At 41.0% G+C, this 27121-nt stretch overlaps 1 protein-coding gene across 5 annotated transcripts in view; it reads right to left on the bottom strand.

Moving 5' to 3' along the window:
* The window catches only part of VPS35L (VPS35 endosomal protein sorting factor like), a 138311-nt gene that overhangs the window by 57153 nt on the left and 54037 nt on the right, over window positions 1–27121 (bottom strand). For all 5 annotated transcript variants that reach the window (XM_027528171.1, XM_027528175.1, XM_027528172.1 and 2 more), the window contains exons 13-19: window positions 26000–26077; window positions 25409–25531; window positions 12429–12475; window positions 11507–11618; window positions 10863–10979; window positions 7608–7661; window positions 4574–4654 (exon numbers count right to left, since the gene is read on the bottom strand). In XM_027528171.1, coding sequence (XP_027383972.1) covers window positions 4574–4654; window positions 7608–7661; window positions 10863–10979; window positions 11507–11618; window positions 12429–12475; window positions 25409–25531; window positions 26000–26077 — 612 coding nt within the window. The remainder of the gene's footprint in view (window positions 1–4573; window positions 4655–7607; window positions 7662–10862; window positions 10980–11506; window positions 11619–12428; window positions 12476–25408; window positions 25532–25999; window positions 26078–27121) is intronic.

Genomic DNA, 27121 nt, shown 5'->3' on the forward strand with positions numbered 1-27121 from the left:
CTGACACGCATAGAGTCTAGTGACACAGCCTTGACATGGGAGAACCAAGGAGGGAAAATTTACTGACAACTATTCTGCTTATACTAAAAACACTGGTGTTTAAATCATCTGCAAAGTAAATGGCTCATGGTCAAAAATACAGAATACTAATAGTACACACCCTGTTTCATAATTAAACACTTGACTAGATCATCAAGCAAAAGGACTTCAAAACATCATGACAATGTTCTGACACAGAGCATTCAAAGATAGTGCAATATGGTCTGGTTGAAATAGCTCCTGAAACCTTCTCCACAGCAACAAACCCTTTAGAACAAGAAATCTTTTTTTACTACTTAAGTACACTTACAAATGAGCTTCCCTAGTGGCTCAGATAGTAAAGCACTTGCCTGCAATGCAGGAAAACTGGGTTCAATTCCTGGGTCTGGAAGATGCCCTGGAGAAGGGAATGGCTACCCACTTCAGTATTCTTGCCTGTAGAGTTACATGGACAGAGGAGCCTGGCAGGCTATAGCCCTTGGCGGGGGTCAAAGAGTCAGAGACAACTAAGTGACTAACACTAACACACTTACAAATAATGTTTAAGAGATTTTTTTTTCCTTCAGTATTTCATTATGAAATGCTGAAACACAAAGAAAATTCAATGAAAATATAGAAAACACCCACTTAGCACTGAGATTCTACAAGGGCTAACGTTTTGCTCTATTTGCTTTATCTCCTCACCTATCTAATTGATCCAGTGGTAGAATTTTTAAAATATGTGTAGATTGTGTATTTATAACTTTTTACCATGAAATCATTTCAAACTTACAGAAATGTTGAAAGAACAGTATAAAAAAACTCACAAATTCTCTAAAGAAATACTACGTCATAAAAAAAAAAAAAAAACTCCAAACAGGAAACTAACATGTAATATAGTTTTATTAACTAAAATACAGATTTTGTTCAAATTTTACAAAATTTTATGCTAGTGTCCATTATTTGTTTTCATGATACCTTAATCATGATTCCACATTGTATTTAGCTGCATTGAGCAACTTCAGCTGCATACAACAAATTCTGATAAATTCTCTTTTCACTTTTATTGTTACAAATATTTTCTAATTTTCCTTGTTATAGTTTCTTAGATACATCCACTAATTAAAAGTGGACATTTAATTTCTAAATTTTGGGGTTTTTTTTTTAAGTATCCTTTGATATTAATTTCTCATTTTGATGTTTATTTCTCATTTAAGTGCTTTCTTCTCTGCAATCACCTTCTGCATTTTTTCAGTCTTTTTTTTTCTGAGGCTTTCAGTGGCTAAGCCAAAGATCTCTCTTGGTAAATGTTACATTATACTTGAAAATATGTGGGTTATTTTCAAATATTTTTTGATACTGATTTCTAACATAATTCCACAGTGATAAGAGAACAGACTCTGTATGATTTCAATACCTTTAGACTCTGAAATTTTTGCCCCTTGTTTTACATTCCTGGATATGTTCCAGTGTCTCCTGATTTACAGTCTATGGGAACTTGAATTTGTATCCTGCTGTTGTGTGAAAATTATATACATCTTAATTATGTTGAATTGGTTCATAGTGTTTTTCAGGTCTATTATATCCTTCTATTTTTCTGTGTATTCATTCTACTAATTTTTGAGAGTTTGATATTAAAACTCCAACTAAAAATCTTAACTTATCTACTTAAAAAAACAACTGTAATATACAGTGGAACTATATATAACTTTGTTCTACATTTTCCAAGTTTCCAATAAATGTGTTTTTATACTTTCATAATTTTTAAAAACGCTTTAAAAAAACTCCCATGCTCTCTTTATCCAAAGTCATTGATTTTTAGTATTTTGCTTGGACTGCAAGGAGTTCCAACCAGTCCATTCTAAAGGAGATCAGTCCTGGGTGTTCTTTGGAAGGAATGATGCTAAAGCTGAGACTCCAGTGCTTTGGCCACCTCATGTGAAGAGTTGACTCATTGGAAAAGACTCTGATGCTGGGAGGGATTGGGGGCAGGAGGAGAAGGGGACGACAGAGGATGAGATGGCTGGATGCCATCACCGACTCAATGGACGTGAGTTTGAGTGAACTCCGGGAGATGGTGATGGACAGGGAGGCCTGGCATGCTGCAATTCATGGGGTCGCTAAGAGTCGGACATGACTGAGCGACTGAACTGAACTGAACTGAACTTTGTTCTATTATCCTATCTATGTAGTAAGACGTATTACATTTTTCCTGAACCATGTTAAAGTAGCTTGCATGTGTCATGTCCCTCACCCCTGAATACTTCATTTGTATTTCCCAAGAATAAACATATTCTCTGATACTTCCATTTTGCCATTATCAAATTCAGAAAAGTTAATGCTGATATAACTTTAACACTTTAATCATTCATCTGCATTCCAGTCTTGTCAGTTGTGTCAGTACGTTCTTCACAGCATTATTTTTTCCACTCTGCAGCACAGGATTCCGTTCAGGATCATGCAATGCATTCTGTTTTCATGTCTCTATAGTTGATTTGAAACAGTTCCTTAACCTTTGTAGCGCTGATGCCAATGATTTGGTAATGCTTTGGCTATTACTTTTTAGCATGCAACTCAATTTGGACGTGACTAGTGTTACCTCCTGATTAGAGTCAGCCATGCATTCTTGACTGGAATGCTACATGGATGATGCTGTGTCTTTCTCAGGGTACTGTATCTGGAAGCACGTGATATCCCACTTGCTGATATGGATTTTGACTGTCAATGGCTGTCCAAATTCTCCACCATAGAGTCAATATTTTCCCCCTTACAACTAACACTCATTCTACAGGAAGAGATACGAAAATATCCTGCTCCTCATCAAACATCCCCTCCAGATTTAGCATTCATTGATGATTCTTGCCTGAGGATGAAGAATGACTCTTGTCTTTACTGAGATGGCTGCAAACAGTGATTTTTCAACTCTACCATTTCTTTCACATTTCGCTGATGGCACCTTTATCCGCCTTACCCCTAATCTATTTATTTACCTATTCATCATAGAGGCCAACTCCTGCATTCCTATTTTACTCAACGGATTATAATTCGTTACTGTATTTATTTCTTTTGATGTTCAATCGGGGCCCATGACAGCCCCTTTAAAGTTGCTCCTGTGCTCATTTCACCTGCCCGCAGCAGTTCTTCCTTACTTCCTGGCACAAGAAAATGTTTCAGGCTCACCTTGCACCTTCCCTATCCTAGACCTGGAGTAAGCTAATTCTTCACAGACTCTTGCAGTTTTATTCTCCTGATGTGGCCCCCACTGAAGACAAAGGGCTCACAACCAATATGGGTAGCTGTCTGGAACATAGGCTCACCCCTGGGCATCTTTTATAAGTTGCTTTTGCATATAACAGAATCACAGTATAGTATAATTCCCTTGTCTCTTAGGAATGAACGGCATTAAAATTATTATGTTCAAGTTTTGGTGAATTGGGTCACTGGCAGTTAAGGTCTTATCGGAATTCCCCAACTAAAATTTTAATGCACATCAGTCTTCATATGAGCCCGAGACCCTGACCACCCACAAAATCATGACCTATCTTCTCTACACATTTTATTTACCCTACTGTACTGACCAAAGCCTGCTGTGCACACCTGTGTCGTTTTTCATTCCATCAACAAATAGTTAGTGGCTGCTCAGTAAATTGTAATAGTGAGCCATTTTAATTAGCAAGTGGTGAACAATTCTTAAATGAGTAAAATGTAAGAATTCTAAAATTGTACAAGAATATGGAACTAATTTTCTTATATTAAGTGACTCAGGACACCAACCAATCATAGGCGATAAGTACAGAACATCATGTTTTCAAATAAAAAATAAAATCTTAATTAGGTTTGAAGTTACTTTACAGTTGAGCTGGATTCGTACTAGAGGGGAAACAAAAAATCTGCTATTAAGGACACTGAATCCACTGACAGAATTGGAATATGGACTGTGGACAGGCAAAAGTAAGATATTAATGTTAAATTCCCTGAAGTTGATAAACTAAACTCTGGTTATAAAGGAGGATGTCCTTGTTCTTAGGAAATACTAATTGAACTCTTTAGAGGCAAAAATGGCATGACGTATGCAATTTACCCTCAACTGGTTTTAAAAAATTTTACATACACCATGTAGGAATATGTGTGCATATGTATACAGACAATGATAATGATACAGTAAACATGGAAAGTATTCACAGTTAGTGAATCTGGGTAAAAGATAATGGGAGTTTTCTGAGCTATTCTTTTAACTTCCCAATAAAATTTGAATTTATTTCCAAATAAAAGGTTAGCTTAACTGAAGAACATAGCCATCTTACTTACTCATGCCAAGCAGCTGTACATCCCACATCACACCTCACTCAATTCTCACAACCACTCCGATAGGACTGCTATTTTTCCCATTTTTACAGGTAAGAAAACTCAGGCACAGCAAGACAAAGTAACTGATTAAAGGGCACATGGCTGGGACGTGGCAGACTTGACAGCCTGACCCCCATGCAAAATACTTACTTAATGCAACAGAATAAAATTCCTAACAATGTAGAAATGAGAAATATAAAGCTGTCACCTGAGGATAGGAGTCTTCAAAGGCACGATCTGGAGTCATGTGCTTGATGACATCGGCCAAAACGGTATTCACCTCTCGTTTCTAAGAGGGGGAAAAAGCAGACCTGTATTAGACACTGAATGACAGTTGTTGACCATTTTTCTGGTAGAAAGAACTAACATTTTCAGAGCATAGCACACACCTTCCAGGGAACAGTTTCAACTACTCTGCTACAAGTAATGTCAGAGGGAAAATTCCACCCATATTACAGCCCTAAAGACATCTATGTCTGCACCAAGTCAGGACTGAAACACCAATCTCAGGGTTCTGGAGTATTACTGTCCCAGCTTTCCCTGAGTGCTGGTGAAATCCAACGTGCCACTCTCTGCCCGCCCACCCTGGGCCCCTCCCCGGTGCTGCAAAGAGCAGCGAGGCTCTGCGAGAAGAACACGGGCTGGGTGACCCACTGCCCACTGCACCGCACTTTTCTCAGCTGTGTTAGGGGCCGGCCAACTACAGCCTAAATCCACCCTGGTACCTGTTTTCATACAACCCAGGAGCAGAGAATGATTTTTATATTCACATTAAAAGAATAATATTTGGTGACAAGGAAAATTGTAAGGCAAAATTGTAAGGTATGAGCTTCAACTTTCAGTGCGCATAAATAAAACTTACTAGAACACACTCACTCATGTTTGGTCTACGGTTGCTTCATGTACAGTGAGTGGCAATGACGGACGCGTGTACCATAACAGAGATCACATGGTCCACAGAGTCTCAAATACAGGAATAGTGGCCTTCTACAGAAAAAGCAAGCTGATGTCTGGTCTGTATAACCGGAACAGTGAAGTTTACTGACAAGGTCGATACGAAGCCGTGCAGCGTAGAGGTAAGATGCCTGGCACATAGCACACCATCTAAACAGTCGCCAGTAAGTACTCGTTTAATGCTCATTAAACTCCCCAGCATGGACATCATTATCCCCATTTTACAGATGAGGAAGTTAAGGCTCAGAGAAGTTAAATGGCTTAGCCAGTGTCACAGCACTAAAATAAAATCTGACACTGGCAATGAAAGGAACCAAAGCTTCTTAGAGAAAGGGCTGATTCCAAATGTGGGATAAGAAAGTACAAGGGAGGCTGGAGCATCTTATATAGAAACCAAAGAAGGTATCAAGGACTACAGAGAATATGTGAGGACTCAGAAGCCAACCTAATAAAGCACTCACTGGATCAAGATGGGACCACTGAGCATCAGTAAGAATAATATAATTGCGAGGATTGATACAGAGCAAATATATTTCAACCCAAGAATCCCTAAAGATACCAACAGCAACTACCACTCACTGGTCACCTCTGGGGATGCTAGGAGATTGACTCACTCTAACAACTAGTAAGTAACAAGGACAAAAATGAGCATCTTGCCTTTCTGTACAAACTGTACCTCAGGGTAACCAAATATGTGGTGTGAAAAGTTTCTCTTCATATCAATACGTATCCCAGCTAACAAATATAGGAGAAATGATAATAATTCTGAAAACCACTATTTTGCAACCCATGATAAACCATGAGATGAATGCATTTTGGTGGCCGCTCGTGTTATGGAGAAACAACCAGATACCATGAGCCTTCCAGGAGAAGCACCACATCAGCAGCCATGGTATCCGAAAGTCAAATATAAGGCTGATGAAGTCTCCTGTTTCCAGAACTAACAGCCGATTTACACGAAGGCTGGAGGCAGAAGAACATGCTAACACCACCACAGGGATGCCTTTGGCCAGTCCAGACTGGGAAACTCTGCAGGACAAAGGACCCGATTTCTTCAATAAATAAATAACAGAGTCAAAAAGGAGGGGAACAGGGAGGGAAGGAAAGAAAGAGGGGAAAAGAGGGAAACTTAAAGGTTAAAAGGCCTCAAAGTGTTTTACAATGTATGTGCTTGGCCCATTTTAATCCTGACTGAACAAAGTATGAAAAACTTATGAGAAAACTAGGGGAAATCGGAATATCAGGTTTCAATGGTATTAAAAGATTATTAATTTTCTCGGTTAGGATAACATATTGAGATTTTGTTTCAGAAAAGGAAATTCTATATCAGAGCCATACACTGAGATACTGACTGGTGAAACACGATGATTAAGCTGTTCTTCAAAATAATCCAGGGGTGGGGAGAAGGGGTAAGGCACAAATGAAACAACATTTGTCATAAGTTGGTCACTTCTGGGTAATGAATACAAGGGAGATCATGTGCTAGAAGTTTCCATGAAACAAAAACTGGATGAAAGAAAGAAAATTAACAGACTAACATTTACAATAATGCTCAAAATGAGGCAAAACCATTTCTGGAGATAAGAGGCCAGATGGTGTTTATGTTCAACTTCTAAAGCCATGACTGAGAGGAAAGTATGGGGGGGCTTCAGGCTGGGGTGGGGATGGGGAGTTATTTCTTCATCTAGACCATGATTCCCTGGGTATATCAGTAAAGATTCACTGAAAAGCAAACTTACTGTTTCTGTAAGCTTTCTTCATATAGGTTAAACTTCAATATTTTTTAAAGTTGATTAAAATAAACACCTGGCAACAGGATTTGAAACCACTTCCACCTGCTTCTAAAGTCTCTGCTCATTGACAAGACCAGTATTTTCCAAGCTGAGCTTCCAGTCTGGGCCTAGGGAAAGCAGCATCTTTGCTTGCTTAGAAAAAAATTAAATTACAAGCAAATCAAATATGTTTGGGAAACACTGCTGATTAGACTTCCATGGAAAGTCACAATGAACTTTAAGCATCTAAGGTGTATGGTGGTGAAAAAAAAAAAATCTGCTTAACTTTGTAAAATGTAGTATTTCCCAAACTTACATTTAAGTGTGAACCCTTTTGTTATAGTTCACATATTAATACTTCATTACATTATACTGAAAAAGGTGCAATTTTCATAAATTAAGGATAATTAGCATCACAAAATGCATAAAGGTCTATGCTAGACTTAGTCACAATTATGAACATGAAAAAAATATTCAGCACACAATACCACAAAAACAATACCACAGTACACATACCGTGAAATGCCTGCAGGTGTACTCCACCCACACTTCAGCACAATTAATGTAGTCCTACAAAGAAAAAGCAAAGACGGCTTTACAATTCACCATATGGCAAAAACTCATAATGTACCAATTCCTTCAAGGGCTCTGAAACTACTGATAGGGATTTCAACAGTCACATACAGAAAACCCTGGCCCATTGATAGATTCTACCCCTGAGAGGTGAGATGAGAAAACATGAGTTGCCTGAAACTAATTAGACTTTCATTCCAGAATGACTACTTGGGCCCAAACAGAAATCTGGGAAGCTCTGCCCCACCTGGAGAATGGGAAGAACCGCAGGGGAGCAGAGATAACGGTGGGGAGTACTCATCACATCTCAAGGACCACAGATCTGGTTGAAAATTCAAACATTATTTAAGATGTGACATTTGAATGTCCTGAGGAAAAAAAGGCCTCCTGCCTTTAAAAACAAACCATTTGTCCTAGAGAGGGGAGATGTATATATGTTGTAAAAGGGTTAAGAAAGCACAAAGGTTTTAGGTAAGAAAGGATGTGTTAGATTCAAGTAGGAAAGATAATGAGATGGCCATGGAAACAGTGATGATCAACTTAGTAAGGCTGTGTGCTCCAGAAAACAGGCAAATGGGAAAAAATGTCCAGGGAAAAACAGAATCTCGGACTTCCCTGGCAGTCAAGTGGTTAAGACTCCATGCTCCCCATGCAGGAGCCATGTGTTTGAACCCTGGTCACGGAACTAAGATCCCACATGCCACAAGGTGCAGCCAACAAAAAAGAAAGGAAAAATAAGAGTCTGCAAGGATGCCTCTTCTGTTCTGACACTCCACGGAAAAGAAAGAAGAAAGTGGAGGGGAGAAAACAGTTATCTCATTCACACAAGTAAAGACAAGAACATTCTAAGGTCTAACAGAAGTGCTAAGAAGGACTTAATGAGGAGAGTATGAAGTTAAAATCTGGAGAAAATTGTTATTATGAGCTTTTGATGCAAGGTTGCTTTTAAGTCCTGCAGTACAGGCACCAGAGGCCCAGAGGCTTTTGACTTAAATATCCTAAATAAGCTGTTTTCATTATCAATCAGTTTAAGTTAAACAGGGAATTTCAATAGCTGGAGTTTAGCAAGGATTTTGCTGAACATAGGTATAGGAAATGGCAACCCACTCCAGTATTCTTGCCTGGAAAATTCCATGGACAGAGGAGCCTGGCAGGCTATACTCCATGGAGCAGTCAGTCAGACATGGCTGAGCACAACATAGGTACACAATTGTGTAAATAAGCTTCTAATTTTTCTAAATTATACCACTGTTCTTAATACACTATCATAAATGTGGTGATTAACAAGGGCTTATTTTAAAATTTATTTATTTGACCGGGTCTTAGTTGCAGCATGTGGATCTTTTAATTGTGCAATGTGGGATTTAGTTCCCTGACCAAGGATCAAACCCCGGGCCCCCCACATTGGGAGAACATAGTCTTAGCCACTGGACCACCAGGGAAATACCCAGTAAGGGGTTTATAACGGGGTTCATTTTAACACTTCCTTCTCAATAAATGATCCAATCAAATGCTACCTCCAATATTCACTTACTTGTTGTGTTATGGTCTGAATGTTTGTATCCCCCTTGAACACATATGTTGAAATCTTAGCCCCTGATGTGATGATATTAGAATGTAGGGTTTTGGGGCAGTGGTTAGGTCACGAGGGTGAAGACCCTGTGAATGGAATTAGTGCCCTTGTAAAAGGGACCCCAGAGGTCTTCCTCCCTCTTTCTGCCATGTGACGAGGAGAAGCTGGCAGTCTGCAACCGGGAAGAGGGTCCTCATCAGAACCCAACCATGCTATGTTGCTGCTGTTGAGCTGCTGCGTCATGTCTGACTCTTTACAACCCCACGGGCTGTAGCCCGCCAGGCTGCTGTGTCCACAGAATTTCTCAGGCAAGAATCTTGGAGTGGGCTGCCATTTCCTTCTCCAACCAACCATGCTGGCCCCCTGACTCTGTACTTCTAGCCTTCAGAACTGTGAGAAATAAATTTCTATTGTATAGAAGCCACAACCAAATGAACAGGTACATAGGACAGAAGAAGTGCAGAGTGTGGTGAACTTTGGACACAAAGACAGCCAATACCATTCCCTAGTGGCACCCACATAAATTGCTGGCATGGTCCCTAAAAGGAAGTGAGGCATAAAAACCAAACCTACAAAATGATGACCAGCACTACATGCATTGCTGCTGCTGCTGCTAAGTCGCTGCAGTCGTGTCCAACTCTGTGTGACCCCATAGACGGCAGCCCACCAGGCTCCTCCATCCATGGGATTTTCCAGGCAAGAGTACTGGAGTGGGTTGCCATTTCCTTCTCCAATGCATGAAAGTGAAAAGTCAAAGTGAAGTCGCTCAGTCATGTCCGACTCTTAGCGACCTCATGGACTACAGCCTACCAAGCTCCTCCGTCCATGGGATCTTCCAGGCAAGAGTACTGGAGTGGGGTGCCATTGCCTTCTCTGACTACATGCATTATAGCAACTAAAATCAGTTGGTTCCTCCTCCTAAGACTTTCCATGTCAGAAGTATGGGGAGAAAGAGGCTTCAGCTGTCCATTCAAGGGATGGAAATTGGAATTCCCTTTTGCTAATTACTGGCTTGACTGCTGATCTGCAATATAGGGTTATCTCAATAAATTGTTTTTTCAAATCCAAATATAATTTGACCTTTAAACAATACAGGGTTTAGGGACACTGATCCTCTATGCAGTCAAAAATTATGTATAACTTATAGTCAGCCTTCTGTATCCATGATTCCTCTGTATTTGCAATTTCGCTTCTATGCATTTAACCAACCAACAGTTGTATAATATCATGGTATTTACCACTGAAAAAAAATAATCCACGTATAAGTGGATCTGTGCAGTCCAAATCCATCTTGTTCAAGGGTCAACGGTGCTATCGATTGCTGCACTTAGAATGCTCTTTGCAGAGCTACAGGTCTTTTCAAGTTTCAAGTATTCATAATTTTACATTTCTCATTCATCTTAAGGCTACAAGAATAAGACATAATAGGGACACAAAAATCAAGAAATACATCTTTAAAGTTGTAAGTTCTCCATTACAGGTTGACAAACAATACAATTAAACGGAGTAGATTTCATTTTTTAAAAAATAAGGATGATTAGTTGACAGAGAAACTTTTTAAAGAAAGAGCATACTACATAACTTGGGCACAAAGCAGTCAAAACAAGGTCTAAATTGTCACCCACCTGTGGATTTTTCAATTTAGTGATAACTTTCCAAGCTTCATTGAGAATCTGAAGTCGATCACTCTCAGGAGGATCAGCCAAGGCCAAGTTTAACCCCAGGGAGCGAAAAAGGAGATGCTAAGAAATATAGCAAACATTATGATCTCAGAAATTAAAAATCAGAGTAACTTAAGAAAATAAAGGAAAAGGCTGTCACAGTCGGCCTATCTCAAGGTTAATCTTCCAACGACCATTTTCTGAAGTTCTATCACAAACTTATGCAAGTTAGACTGAGAAGGTCAGAACAAAGAGCTGGCTCTGTGTACGGGTCCAACCTGTGGGCGATACTATTCTCCTGGACAAAGTTTTGCATAATTAATGGATGAAGATACAGTTTTAAAGGCGTAAGACCAAAGTTTTTCCCAAATACTTCATAGTGAGCTAACTGGGTAGATTTAGGACTCACAGAACCCTGACTCTCAGCAATTACATGTGTCTCTCAACCCGTCGCTCACTCGTCTTCCTCTGCACTCTTCAGAAACACAGACTTCACCTGGTTTCCTCTTGGCCCGAGCTGCCCCCGACACCAGATTCCCTCTCCCTGGAGAGCTGTCAGGCAAACGCTGCCTATCTATTCTCCACCAAGGATTAAGTCAAGAGCCTACCTTGGGGAAACCAGACTCATCGCACTCCTTAATCATGCCAATGAAATCCATGGACCTTGTAGCAATGAACTCAGCCCGGAAAGCTGACATCACGGAGTTCAACAGCAAGGCACTGCAAGACACATATGCCCCACGTCAGCAGAGCTTTCCTTTAAGAAAGTCGCTTTCATTTTAGGATGTATGCTGTTAGAAAAGATGACTGACAGCCCTTTAATGGTAGCGTTGGGGGAAAAAAAAGATTGCAGTAAAAAAGCAACCTCTAGAGACTGACACAGGGTTTTGTGCATATTCAGAGCTTGATAAATATTCAATTGGCTGGAAGAATGGAAGATGGGTGGATGGATGTGTGAATGGGTGCACAGATCAATGGATGGATAGTAAATAAGAAAGTAATCAAATCCATTTAAACAGAAGAAATGGAGGGAGCCTTCAGTGCACTAATAAAACTAAACATTAAGTAACAATACTGATCCAAGCTGCAAATATACATCCACATCTCCTATGAAAAGCACTGTTCCAGGACCTAGGGACACAGTGGTAAAGAAAACCCACTCCAGGCTCCCCATCTACCACTGAAAGCAGAGTGGAGGAGAAACCTCTTATGCCTAGAAGATAAGAACTCAAGTTTATCCTGACTTTATCACTTATCACAGCCCCACAGGGAAAGCACTGCTATTATACCCAATTTACAGATGAAGAGATGAAGACACAGAAAGGTCAAAGCAAGTGACCCAAGGTCATAAAGCTAAGAAAGAGTGGAGCCAATATCAGAAGCCAGGCAACTGGACTCCAGCATTCTTGAGGTCAGGGGCTATCCTGCTGCTCTGTAGGCTTCTTGCCCATGCAAGCATGCCAAGCTCAAAAAAAAAAAGCAACTGACTCTATTTTCAAACACAGGCTTTATGAATTTCAAAATACTTACTTGTTTCCTAGCTTCTTACATCTCTCCATCATCTCTGTTAGCAGAGCCTAATTAAAAAAAAATAATAAAAACCATCAAGTTGGGGGATCTAAAGTAACACTTCTCATGAGCAGATTTGCAAAGTAATACTCTAAAATAAAGGTAGTCATTTACATACCCATTTCTATAATTCTCAGTGTTTGGTAGCATGGGGAGGATGGAGGAGAAAACAAGTTCACTCTTGTGGCATTTAGCATAATGGGTAAGAGCTAGGGCCCTGGGCTCATGCACCGCTGGGTTCAAATCCAGTCTCACCAACTACTTTTTCTTCATCTGTAGGCAGATGATACAGGTGGTACCATGCCACCTGCAGATTCCTACAGGACAATGAGAGTGGTACCGCCTGTGCTCTAGGGTACCAGTAAGAATGAAATTTGCTTTACTCCCCACCTCTCCTAAGATCCCCTGGAGAAGGGAACAGCTTACCCACTCCAGTATTCTGGCCTGGAGAATTCCATGGACTGTATAGTCCATGGGGTTGCACAGAGTCAGACACAACTGAGCGACTTTCATTTTTACTTTCCACCTCTTCTAGACCCCCAGTGTTCCTCCCCTTTCACGAGGTGCCTGTGGAACTCTAAGTAAAATGAATAACACTGGGCCAGTCACAGGGAGAAGCACTTGACAGTCATGCTGCCACTTCTCACAACCCCTATGAGGCAGGCTTCAATTCTCCCATTTCACAGATGAGAAACCAAGCTACTGAACAGCAACATGGCTGGCCCACGATGACATGGCTAGTTATGGTGGGCTGGACGTGACCTGGGAAGTCTGGCATCAAAGGCCATGCGCTTCACTACACTTCCTCTCAAGTGCATTTTGAAGCATTTTTTTCCCCAAAAGAAAATAAATGTTTTACTCATTGGAATACTATTAATGGCTTTAGAGCTATCTTAGGACAATTATGCATCTTTAAAAGAGCTCTTGTTGTTAAGAAAATCAATAGAAAGAAGTATCCCGTAGTGCAGTGGTTTGGGGAAAGTTTCAAACAGCACAGACAAGGTCAATCCCAAGACAAAAGAGCTGAGAACAGTAGCCTTGACACTGAGCACTCACCAGGCACCCAGCACTAGGCACGGGGCTTCCCTGGTAGCTCAATGGGTAAAGAATCCACCTGCAATGCAGGAGACCCTGGTTCAATTCCTGGGTCGGGAAGATCCCCTGGAGAAGGGATAGGCTACCCAATCCAATATTCTGGCCTGGAGAATCCCATGGACTGATAGTCCATGGGGTCGCAAAGAGTCAGACACAACTGAACGACTTTCACTTTCACTTGTATATACCTTTTCCCATTCACTCTTCACAATGGCCTTTGAGACCATGTCTGTTATCCCTACTTTACAGATGAGGAAGCCAAAACTCAGCTGGGTTGAGCCACTTCCTACTAAGTGGCAGAAATGAGATTTGTACCTAAGTCTGGCCTGGATATCAAAAAATAAAATGAGTCTTTTTTAGTGCAATTCCACTCTTTTCAGCTGTGTCCTGGGTGTCCCTGAATAATTAAGGTGACTGTTGATTGTGGGGATACTATCAATACCCTAGAACCCCTATTTTATTCAGATTTCTGTCTCTGTCCAACAAAAATCAGGTTGGGTCCTGTTCTGGAGTGAATTATGTTCCCCCCATTCATATGTTGAAGCCCTAACCCGCAATGTGACTGTGTTTGGAGATAGGGTTTTTAAAGGAGTTAATACCAGGTGAGGTCATAAGGGCGCAGCCCTAATCCAATAGGACTGCTGTCCTTATAAGAAGAGGAAGAGAGGCTAGGGACACACGTGCAGAGATGACAAGACCAGGCGAGGACACAGTGAGAAGACTGGTCTGCAAGCCAAGGAGAAAAGTCTCGCCACAAACCAACCCTGCTGGGACCTTGATCTTGGACTTTCCAGCCTCCAAAACTGTGAGAAGATAACTTTCTGTTGTTTAAAGCCACTCAGTCTATCAAGGAAGCCTGCTAATATCTGAATCACCACTAACTCCCAAGTTAGTGGTGTTAGAAGGTGGAGCCTTTGGAGGTGATTAGGTCTTAAGGGTGTAGCCCTCATAAATGGAATCAGTGCCCTTATAAAAGCAGCCCTAGAAAGCTCTCTTGTCCCTTCTGCCATGTGAGCACACAGCCAGAAGATAAAATCTATGAACCAGGAAGTAGGCCGTCACCAGATACTGTATCTGCCAGCATCCTGATCTTGGACTCCCAGCCTCCAGAACCATTAGAAATAAACTTCTGTTGTTTATAATACACCCACTATGTGGTATTTTGTTACAGCTGCCTGAATATACTAAGCAAACTAACACAGCCCCAAGTCAGTCACGGTGGTCTCATTTCCCCTTGCAAGTGGTGGGTTTAGACAGGGCACATGACCGATTTCTTGCTACTGAGATGGGGGCTTAGAGGAAAGTCTTCCTGTTCTTAAACAGGAACTGGAGGAACTGAAGACTCCTGATCTTCCTGCCTCTGGATTCTGCCATGTCTGGGCATGATGCCTGGAATGGCTACAGCCACCATGCTGCTATCTGGTGATGGCAGAGCAGAGAGAACAGAACCTGCCTGGCCCAGGGCCATTTGTTATTCAAGAGAACACATTGAGTTATCTCTGTAAGGCCAGTTAAGTTGCAGCCAGAGCATCCCAACTGATGATAAAATTGACAATGTCACAAAAGGCCTCCCTAACCCATTCATAGGGGATTCAATATTTGAAAAGTCATTCAGGAAGAACAGTATCAAAGTGGTTCCTGGGAAAGCTGAAAAAGAGATACTCTTATAACGATCACATTGATACTCCTCAACACACACAAATAATTACTCATTCAACACCTGCCTGTGAAGCAACAGTGATGTTATTGCTGTTGTTCAGTCACTAAGTTGTGTCCGACTCTTCGCAACCCCATGGACTGCAGCACACCAGGATTCCCTGTCCTTCATCATGTCCCTGAGTTTGCTCAAACTCATGTTCATCGCATCAGTGATGCCATCCAACCATCTCATCTTCTGCTGCCCCCTTCTCCTCCTGCCCTCAATCTTTTCCAGCATCAGGGTAATTTCCAATAAGCCACTATTCTAGGCACTGGGAATAGGGCAGTGAGGAAATCAAGACAGAAATCCATGCCCTTGGGCGGCTTATTCTCTATCTCATACACACACATGTGTGTGCACATGCACACACACACACACACACACACACACACACACACACGAATGAGAAAACCTTGGTCCAGCACTTCTGAAAAGACAAAATAGGACAAATGCTAACATAGGGACAAAATGCTCTGGCCATTAAGACAAATGCCTTAAAAGCTCTCTTTTCACAGGAGATGAATACATTAAAAATGCATCCAAGAATATAAATCAAAAAACAAAAAAGGCTCCACTGTCATTACCCTAAGTGTCCACAGAGCCAAATGCCTATAGACCCCAGGAAGATCTATTAGCGGTTATTAATTTTTTTTTCCAGAGAAGTGACAGAATTGACTACTTTTGGCAAGAACAAGAGAAACAACAGTTCAAACCAGTCTGAGATCGAAACAAGCCTATTGTTGGCTGAGATAAAACACTAAAAAACTTGCAGCTCAGAATATATATTTACAGACACATCAGAACTTAAAGTTTCACTAGGCCCCTACACTTATTTGGTTATATATTTGCTTTTTATAAAAATTATAAAAATAAGAAGTGCCTTTGGACAGAAGTTCAAACAATACCATCATGTATCAAGTAAAATATGCATGCCCTCATTCCCAACTCCCTCTTCCTAGGGATCATCAGTGTCAACATTTGGTGTCTAATCTTTCAAGGCCTTTGTCTATGCTCTATGAATATACAGCTTTTGTTGTAGAAGACTTTTGTTTTACAAAAATGGACACTCGCTATATGGACTATCAATATGGAGAGACAACTTGCCTTTTTTGCTCTAGAATCTGGCACGGGGCTCCCTCCTCCCATGTTAGTACTCATAAATCCATCTCTCTAGTGCCTGAGGATTCCATACCATGTTTATAACATTATTTTTCAAACTGCTCCAAATTGATGAAGTTTTTGACAAGTTTTATTTGTCATCAACTACAGACTCATGAGAAACTGCAAAAATAGTACAGGTGCTGGTTACCCATCACTAAGCTTCCCCCAGTGGTGACATCGTACGTAACTATGGTGTACGGTCAAAGTTGACAAAGTGACATTGGTATAATATTAATATAAGTAACCAGACTGTTTCACCAGACTCTTCATGTACCTTTTTTTGTGGCGGAAAGGATACATCTTTGTGATATTTTATTAACATATTTTGCTTTGCATAGCCACCATTATATCTAAGGTTGTCTCCAGATTAGGGTTATTCACCCACTCCCAAAGTACAGGAAAAGAAAAAAGAAGTTGGGTCAATAACACATTTCTGTTTTCTAACAGGGACGGAACTTGTGGTTAGAACTCTGCGCTTCCAACTGCAGGGGCTATGGGTTTGATCCCTGATCTGGGAACTAGGATCCCACACGGCACAACTCAGCAAAAAGCAAATAATAATAAATAATTAAATTATCTTGAAAAAATAATATATTTTCTAAGCTAAGATTAACTCATATGAAGCCCAGACTGCTCTAGAGATGTGTAATTCTACTTTTAATAAGTAAATATGCTTACAATCAGTCTTTATAATTATTGCCCCATTAAAAAGTAAACTAAATAATACATATATCATATTTTCATTGTTTTTTTAGATGAAACAAACATGTAAACTGTAGACAAAATCATAAACTAATCTTAAAAGATAAAACCTCTTTCCTCTAAACCAGAGTTAATGTGATTAATTCTCAAAGGAATAAAATATGTCAATGTGAATAAAAAGAACTTTTATACCACAGGCATTAAAAGGAGAATTTTTTATTCTTTTTTCTATTATTTACCTTTCTCTGGGGTTTCTTCCCTAATTCAAAAGAATGAAAATAACACACAAGTATGCTTTAGAGGGATTTATCAATCACCAACACTGGTCTTAGATGTGAATTGCTAGTTGAATTGTATTTTAGAATGTTTAAAGGGCAGTTTATATTAATAGCCAACAAAACAGTCTGAAATGGAGTACTTGGGTGCAATTTCAAAAATGACAGAATGATCTCTGTTCATTTTCAAGGCAAACCATTCAATATCACAGTAATCCAAGTCTATGCCCCAACCAGTAATGCTGAAGAAGCTGAAGTTGAAAGGGTTCTATGAAGACCTACAAGACCTTCTAGAACTAACACCCCAAAAAAGATGTTCTTTTCATCATAGGGGACTGGAATGCAAAAGTAGGAAGTCAAGAGATACCTGGAGTAACTGGCAAATTAGGCTTTGGAGTATAAAATGAAGCAGGGATAAGGCTAATAGAGTTTTGCGAAGAGTACGCACTGGTCATAGCAAACACCCTCTTCCAACAACACAAGAGAAGACTCTACACATGGACATCACCAGACTGTCAATACTGAAATAAGATTGATTATATTCTTTGCAGCCAAAGATGGAGAAGCTCCATACAGTCAGCAAAAACAAGACCGGGACCTGACTGCGGCTCAGATCATGAACTCCTTATTGCCAAACTCAGACTTAAATTGAAGAAAGTGGAGAAAACCACTAGACCATTCAGGTATGACCTAAATCAAATCCCTTATGATTATACAGTGAAAGTGAAGTTGCTCAGTCATGTCCAACTCTTTGCGATCCCATGGACTGTAGTCTACCAAGTTTCTCTGTCCATGGGGTTTTCCAGGCAAGAGTACTAGAGTGGGTTGCCATTTCCTTCTCCAGGGGATCTTCCTGACCCAGGGATAGAACCCAGGTCTCATGCGTTGCAGGCAGATGCTTTATACAGTGGAAGTGACAAATAGATTCAAAGGATTAGATCTGATAGACAGAATGCCTGAAGAACTATGGATGGAGGTTCATGACATTGTACAGGAGGCAGTGATCAAGACCATCCTCAAGAAAAAGAAATGGAAAAAGGCAAAATGGTTGACTGAGCAGGCCTTACAAATAGCCGAGAAAAGAGAAGTGAAAAGCAATGGAGAAAAGGAAAGATAGACCCATCTGAATGCAGAATTCCAAAGAATAGCAAAGAGAGATAAGAGAGACTTCCTCAGTGATCATTGTAAAGAAATAAAGGGAAACAATAGAATGGGAAAGACTAGAGATCTCTACAAGAAATTTAGAGATACCAAGGGAACATTAAATGCAAAGATGAGCACTTAAAGGACAGAAATGGTATGGATCTAACAGAAGCAGAAGATATTAAGAAGAGGTGGCAAGAATATACAAAAGAACTGTACAAAAAAGATCTTCATGACCCAGATAACCATGATGGTGTGATCATTCACCTAGAGCCAGACATCTGGAGTGTGAAGTCAAGTGGGCCTTAGGAAGCATCACTACAAACAAAGCTAGTGGAGGTGATGGAATTCCAGTTGAGCTATTTCAAATCCTAGAATATGATGCTGTGAAAGTGCTGCACTCAATATGCCAGTAAATGTGGAAAACTCAGCAGTGGCCACAGGACTGGAAGAGGTCAGTTTTCATTCTAATCCCAAAGAAGGGCAATGCCAAAAATCTTCAAACTACCACACAACTGCACTCTTCTCACACGCTAGCAAAGTAACACTCAAAATTCTCCAAGCCAGGCTTCAACAGCACGTGAGCCGTGAACTTCCAGATGTTCAAGCTGAATTTAGAAAAGGCAGAGGAACCAGAGATCAAATTGCCAACATCCGTTGGACAACAGAAAAAGCAAGAGAGTTTCAGAAAAACATCTATTTCTGCTTTACTGACTATACCAAAGCCTTTGACTGTGTTCAGTTCAGTTCAGTTCAGTCACTCAGTCGTGTCCCACTCTTTGCGACCCCATGAATCGCAGCACACCAGGCCTCCCTGTCCATCACCAACTCCTGGAGTCTACTCAAACTCATGTCCATCGAGTCAGTGATGCCATCCAGCCATCTCATCCTCTGTCGTCCCCTTTTCCTCCTGCCCCCAATCCCTCCCAGCATCAGAGTCTTTTCCAATGAGTCAACTCTTCGCATGAGGTGGCCAAAGTACTGGAGTTTCAGCTTTAGCATCATTCCTTCCAAAGAACACCCAGGACTGATCTCCTTCAGAATGGACTGGTTGGATCTCCTTGCAGTCCAAGGGACTCTCAAGAGTCTTCTCCAACACCACAGTTCAAAAGCATCAATTCTTCGGCACTCAGCTTTCTTCACAGTCCAACTCTCGCATCCATACATGACTACTGGAAAAACCATAGCCTTGACTAGACGGACTTTTGTTGGCAAAGTAAGGTCTCTGCTTTTCAATATGCTGTCTAGGTTGGTCATAACTTTTCTTCCAAGGAGTAAGCGTCTTTTAATTTCATAGCTGCAGTCACCATCTGCAGTGATTTTGGAGCCCTGAAAAATAAAGTCTGACACTGCTTCCACTGTTTCCCTATCTATTTGCCATGAAGTGATGGGACCAGATGCCATGATCTTCATTTTCTGAATACTGAGCTTTAAGCCAACTTTTTCACTCTCCTCTTTCACTCTCATCAAGAGGCTTTTTAGTTCCTCTTCACTTTCTGCCATAAGGGTGGTGTCATCCGCATAGCTGAGGTTATTGATATTTCTCCCGGCAATCTTGATTCCAGCTTGTGCTTCTTCCAGCCCAGCATTTCTCATGATGTACTCTGCATAGAAGTTAAATAAACAGGGTGACAATATACAGCCTTGATGGACTCCTTTTCCTATTTGGAACCAGTCTGTTGTTCCATGTCCAGTTCTAACTGTTGCTTCCGGACCAGCATATAGGTTTCTCAAGAGGCAGGTTAGGTGGTCTGGTATTCCCATCTCTCTCAGAATTTTCCACAGTTTATTGTGATCCACACAGTCAAAGGCTTTGGCATAGTCCATAAAGCAGAAATAGATGTTTTTCTGAACTCTCTTGCTTTTTCAATGATCCTATGGATGTTGGCAATTTGATCTCTGGTTCCTCTGCCTTTTCTAAAACCAGCTTGAACATCAGGAAGTTCACGGTTCACGTATTGCTGAAGCCTGGCTTGGAGAATTTTGAACATTACTTTACTAGCGTGTGAGATGAGTGCAATTGTATAGATCACAACAAATTGTGGAATATTCTGAAAGAGATGGGAATACCAGACCACCTTACCTGCCTCCTGAGAAATCTATATGCAGGTCAAGAAAAAACAATTAGAACCAGACAGGGAATAACAGACTGGTTCCAAATCAGGAAAGGAGTATGTCAAGGCTGTATATTGTCACCCTGTTTGTTTAACTTATATGTAAAGTACATCATGCAAAATGCTGGCTGGATAAAGCACAAGCTTGAATCAAGATTGCTGAGAGAAATATCAATAACTTCAGATACGCAGATGACACCACCTTTATGGCAGAAAGTGAAGAGGGACTAAAGAGCCTCTTGATGACAGTGAAAGAGGAGAGTGAAAAAGTTAGCTTAAAGCTCAACATTCAGAAAACTAAGATCCTGTCATTTGGTCCCATCACTTCATGGCAAATAGATGGGGAAACAAAGGAAACAGTGACAGACTTTATTTTCTTGGGCTCCAAAATCACTGCAGATGGTGACTGCAGCCATGAAATTAAAGGACGCTTACTCCTTGGAAGGAAAGCTATGACCAACCTGGACAGCATATTAAAAAGCAGAGACATTACTTTGCCGACACAGGTCCATTTAGTCAAAGATATGGTTTTTCCAGTAGTCATGTATGGATGAGAGAGTTGGACTACAAAGAAAACTGAGACCTGAAGAACTGATGTTTGAACTGTGGTGCTGAAGAAGATTCTTGAGAGTCCCTTGGACTGCAAGGAGATCAAACCACTCAATCCTACAGAAATCAGTCCTGAATATTCATTGGAAGGACTGATGCTGATGTTGAAACTGCAATACTCTGGCCACCTGACACGAAAAACTGACTCATTGGAAAAGACCCTGATCCTGGGAAAGATCAAAGGCAGGATGAGAAGGGGACGACAGAGGATGAGATGGTTAAATGGTATTACTGACTCGATGGACATGAGTTTGAGCAAGCTCCAGGAGTTGGTGAAGGACAGGGAAGCCTGGCGTGCTGCAGTCCATGGGGTCACAAAGAATCAGACACGACTGAGCGACTGAACTGAACTGTACTTATATTAATAGTAAGACCACTGGAACAGCAGTCCATGGGTCAATTTGTTTAAGTCTCACTTTGGCAGTATAGCAGTTAACAGGAGAGACCTAGAATGAAAGTCTAAAGCAAAGTAGTCAAGCAAACAAATCTGCTGGTTTCAGAGTCACTCTGAAAATGGCTACACGGCTTCCTTCTAACTGTGTGACTGTAACAAGTTTCTAAGCCTCAGGTGCCTCATCTGTAAATGGCAATAACAGCAACACCTAGCTTGGGGAAGCTTTGAAAGTGAAGTAACACAGCCAAGTAAAGTAACTGGGCTTCCCCAATGGCTCAACAGTAAAGAATCCATCTGCAGTGCAAGAGATGCAGGGGACTCAGGTTCAATCCCTGGGTTAGGACGATCACCTAGAGGAGGAAATGGCAACCCACTCTAGTATTCTTGCCTGAAAAATCCCATTGACAGAGGCACTTGGAGGGCTACAGTCCATGGGGGCGCAAAGAGTCAGACACGACTGAACAACTGAGCCACGGACACAAATGAAGTACCTAACACGGGCAGACCTCAGAGGTATTGCAGGTTCTGTTCCAGACCACTGCAAGGAAGTAAATATCCCAATAAAGCAAGTCACACAAGGTTTTTGGTTTCTCAGTATATATGAAAACTATGCTTTATACTATTCTGTACACTATTAAATGTGCAATGGCATTATGTCTAAAAATAAGTGTGTATATATATATATATATATATATATATACACACACACACACACCCCATAATTAAAAAACACTTTATTGCTAAAAAATGATAACCATCATCTGAACCTTCAGTGAGTCGTAATTTTTTTTTGCAACAGTAACATTAAAGATCACTGATCATTGATCACCATAACAAATAAAACGAAAAAGTCTGAAATGTTGTGAGAATTACCACAATGACACAGAGACATGAAGTGAGCAAATGCTGTCGGAAAAATGGCACCAACAGACTTGCTTAATGCAGAGGTGGAAAAAAGGAACTGTCTGCACAGAGCAACACAGCACAGTGCTGCAAACCCAGGGCTGCCTGTGGGGCGCAGCGCAGAGGGAGCCTCAGAAAGAGGCAGTTGTGTTACGGGCTCCAAGCTCAGCAGCATCTCTGACCCAACTCCATGCTCCGTTTCTTCACAGCCAACCAACACTGCCTTCTACTCTCTACCCAAAAGGTCACAAAACTCTAACAAAGTGCATTTGTTATAATGTTAAGTGAGGGGAAAGCATCATAAAGGCATACGGGAAAAATTTCTCATGTGCAAAACACAATTGTAATAACAGAGCAAGAGTGAAAGTGGAGAGAGAAGCATTAAAAAGAAAATGCACCAGACTGTTAACAATGGCCAGTTACTCGTGACAGAATTTTAGGCGGCTCTTTTTCTCCTTTTAACCTATCTTTTCCAAAGTCTTTCCAATGAATATGTACTTATTAAACAATGTTTTCTGGTTATGAAAATCCTCTCCTATCCATTCTGCCTCTTGTTTTTTCCATGGCTGCCAACTGGTACTCTTCTAATCCATCTGGTATGCTTCTGCCAGTCTGATCTTCAAGCACCACTTTTTTCAAATCATCTCCCTGATCAAAAATCTTTAAGAGCTGCCTGGTCTCCATGACACAATGATCAACAGCCTCTGCAGCCTGGGCCACTCCCAGGCGGCCTAGTTCCTCACTCTTCTCCAGTCATGCTCGTCTCCTAACTATGCCTCTTGCCTGTCGGTCTATACAGGTCTCGTCCCTCAACCCCTCCTTACTGCCCTGACTCATCTCCTGGCCTTCAAATCAGTCCAGGCCCCATCTCCTGTTAAGACCAAAGATAACGATGATGACCACCCCCATCTGCCTGCTGCCTTTCACACCAGCTCTTGGTCACGTGCTGACGTGCACTATTACAGTCATCTCATGAGAGCCCTTTGAGGAAGGGTCCATTCATTAGCCCCATTTTACTGCTGATGAAACTGAGGCACAAAGAGGTCAAGCAGCCCAAGGCAACACAGTCACAATCTGAACTCAGTTCTACCTCACTACCTGCCCCAGCCTCTACCACCTTCCTCTTCTTTCCTTCAACTGTGACAACCTGCATCACACAGCTGCATTACAGGATTCCGTACCAGACCCAGACAACAAGCTGCTGAAAATGGCAAGCTTACAGGGATTTGTTTTCATTGCACAAAGCATGTTTTATGAAACAGTTGCTTTTCTCTGCAAAGTGTTCCTAAAACTGGGGGCATAAAGATTTTTTTACTTAATTTTAACTGTATAAATGGTGGGGGCGGGGGGAATCTTATCTTTAAACAACAACAAGAACCATTTTTGAATAATCATTCCCTGATTTGGGGAGGGAGGGAACTGGGGATTTCAGTATGAAATTTCGTATGTCAGGTATTTGCAGCTCGAGGCATTTCTCCCCTCTCTCATCTAGATGATTCTCCCTTCCCCTCTCACTTGCCTGTCCTGGGTGTTACTAACAGCTGCAGACAAATGCCTACATTCTAGAGGTGTGGCCCCTTAAAGACACACATATCTCCAACTCCCTGGGGGACACATCCCAGCCACCGTCAAAGAGCTTTTTAGGTATCACTTTGTCACACACCTTTTCAACACCACCCTCCACACTGACATTAATTCTTCCACATTTTGAAAATGATTTTTTTTTTATGAGACACTCTAAGTTCCTTGTTTAAATGCCCCAAGAATCAGAGTTTGTTATTATTCAGGTGACCTAATTTTTTTAATCACTTCTTCTGGTGCAATAATGATTTCCTAGAGTTTTACTCCCAGGAAAGCTCTATTCCCAGCTTCTGCCATCCTCTGAGATTACTGCCACTTAAAATAAAGGAAGAACGCCTTATGACATGTACTTTTTGTTTTTAATCCAATTTTGCTGTTCTTTAAGGAGAAAAAGAATAAGTGTTCTTATTTTCAAATGCATCAGTTTTGCTCATGGGTTTCAGTCATTAAGCTGAATCAGTCAAGTCATTGGTTTTTCTTCCTGGGAGCCTGGGCAAGCATGTGGTGGCTGAGACTACCCTTATAATCAGAGAGAATGGCCACACGTTTTCAAAGAATCTTCTATTAAACTGATTTTATTTAAAATCAATTTACTTGATAAAAAATTCACCTATTTTTTACGTGAATACAAGATGGCCCTATTTTTCTCCTCATACTTTAGGATTTGCAAAAATTAAAATATAAGCAAGGCATTATACTTGCTGAAAAGTTAAAAAACAGATTTGGCAAGAAAAATAAGTTAAAACAATCCAAACTCTGCCCTCCAGTGACACTTTGTCTTATCTCTTTCCTGGTCCTCTCGTGCAGATATAAAAACCACATTTGCAATCCCAATGACACAACAAACATTCAAGCACCGTGTGTGGGGCCCTCCTCACCCAAGCACCATACGTGAACCGTCATGTTTGATCCACGCAAAAGACCAGAAGACAGGAATTACTACTGCTCCCATTTCACTGATAAAGAAAAAAAGCTGCGCAGTTAGGGACAAGTGACTTGAGCTCTGCTTTAGTAACAACAGCTGCAAGCGACAGAGCTGCGATTCAGACTCAGGCTCCCTGAGCCCAGGGCTCAGGCGTGAACAGCAGCCCAAACCACCACTTAGGATACACACGGTGCAGGACAAGGGCTGAGCACGGAACCAGACCCCACAGTGAATCGCCATGAAAGGGCCCTGATGATGGCGTTACCGGGCACTCAGGTGTCAGGGTCCTTACGACGCAGAAGAGGGGAGTGAACTTCACACTGAAGCCCAGGGCAGTTACCTCGGGGGCGTGGTAGGAAACACACTGGAAGACCCAGTCCATGGCAGGCGAGTACAAGGGGAGGTAGGACGGAAGCTCCACGCCCTGGAGCACCAGCTGGTTCTGGACCGTATCCCCGTGAATCTATAGGAGACCAAATAAACACTCAGAAAAGGAAGGGAAGTCACAGAACAAAGAACATGTGAGCGTATCTGCAAGCACCTGAATGGCCCCGAGAGAAACTGCTTGGTTTCTCAGGTTTTTTTAAACTAGAAAAAAACTCACACAGTTTCCCATGTCACCAGGCTGAGCTGTTCTGGGAATGTGTGCTGTGAAGAGAGGCAACCTGATAAAATGGACCCAGCAGACACGAAGAAGAAAGTCTGATCAACCGGAGACGTTTCTTATTAACACATGCATATTAATCCTCTTTGCTTCTTCAGTACAATCAACACATTTTAATTGTCTGTAACAGACACGAGTGTAATTTTGTAGGGTTTACACATCTAAAGAGCTTTAAGGCAATCTCGACTTGGAAAACCAACTGGGTTTTACGAATCTGTGATCATGTAACTATCACATCAATTGGCTCTTCTGATAATATTCTCTTACCTGTTTGAATGTGAGGAGAAAATCAAAAAAGTTCTTATTTAGGCTTTCTTTGAGATGTGGAGCCACTTCCATGCCCACCTGTAGCCAAACAAAATGAAATAACCTTGACGGTGGAAAACCAGGTTGCAAATAACATATACAGTGTGATGCATTTTTGTAAATTAAAAATATACATATAGGTAGATATAAGCATAGAGAGGTCCAGAAAGTTAACTTTCAGTCTTTTTGTTTATTTTCTTATTCAACAAGCATATCTTGCTTTTATAAGAAAAACCACAGGAGCTATTTTTAATGAAAAAAAGGGCAATATTTGCAGTAATCATCTTCGCAGTTTCCCAAAGGTAATGAAAGTATTTCTGAACAGATGACCAAGGGAACAAATCAATACAGCACTAAGGAGAAATGTACTCTCAAGACAGTGTATACGACATTCTTTTCCTCTCTACAAAATGATACACACACACATTGCTGTACTTATTAAATGAAGCAAAAAGATTCTGGTATGTAAGAGAGTCAGCTGAGACTTCACTGTGGCATTGTTAAAATATACGGATTCATTCTTTGCTGGGCAGTCAGGGAAGCAGACATAAATTTTGATGTATTTTAAGCAAATTTTTTATTACACAAGCATGAAGCCTAACAAAACTATAATCCATCGACTCCTTCACTCATTGTTTTAAAAAGATATGTAATATTTTCAGAATATTTATTAGAAAACAATTTGCTAATCACAGAGTAGGTGGCCAGGGCTCTAGAGTCGGATGGAAGAGTACAGGTCACAAATATGGCAGGGACTACATGGATTTAAAACAAAGCATCATAAGGTTCCTTAAACTGAGTTCCTCAAATGCACCTCAATTCCACACAGCTGCTTTAGCACAGAAACAACTTTGTAAGAGGAGTTGCTTTCTGGGACCTGGTTTCTTCCAAGGAAGACAGATATCCACCACTCACCTCCCCCCAGAGCTACCCAGAAGTCATGAAGATTAACGATAATGGTGGTTTTTAGATGTCTGTAAGGAATTCCTCTGAGGGAAATTATGCAAGATCCACTGGGGCGGTAAATTCCAGGGGCAGCTCTCTAGAGCTGTTGGAGATGCTTCCAAGGACAAGTACAGGGAT

The sequence above is a fragment of the Bos indicus x Bos taurus genome, chromosome 25, assembly GCF_003369695.1.
Source record: "Bos indicus x Bos taurus breed Angus x Brahman F1 hybrid chromosome 25, Bos_hybrid_MaternalHap_v2.0, whole genome shotgun sequence".
In the NCBI taxonomy this organism is placed as follows: domain Eukaryota; kingdom Metazoa; phylum Chordata; class Mammalia; order Artiodactyla; family Bovidae; genus Bos; species Bos indicus x Bos taurus.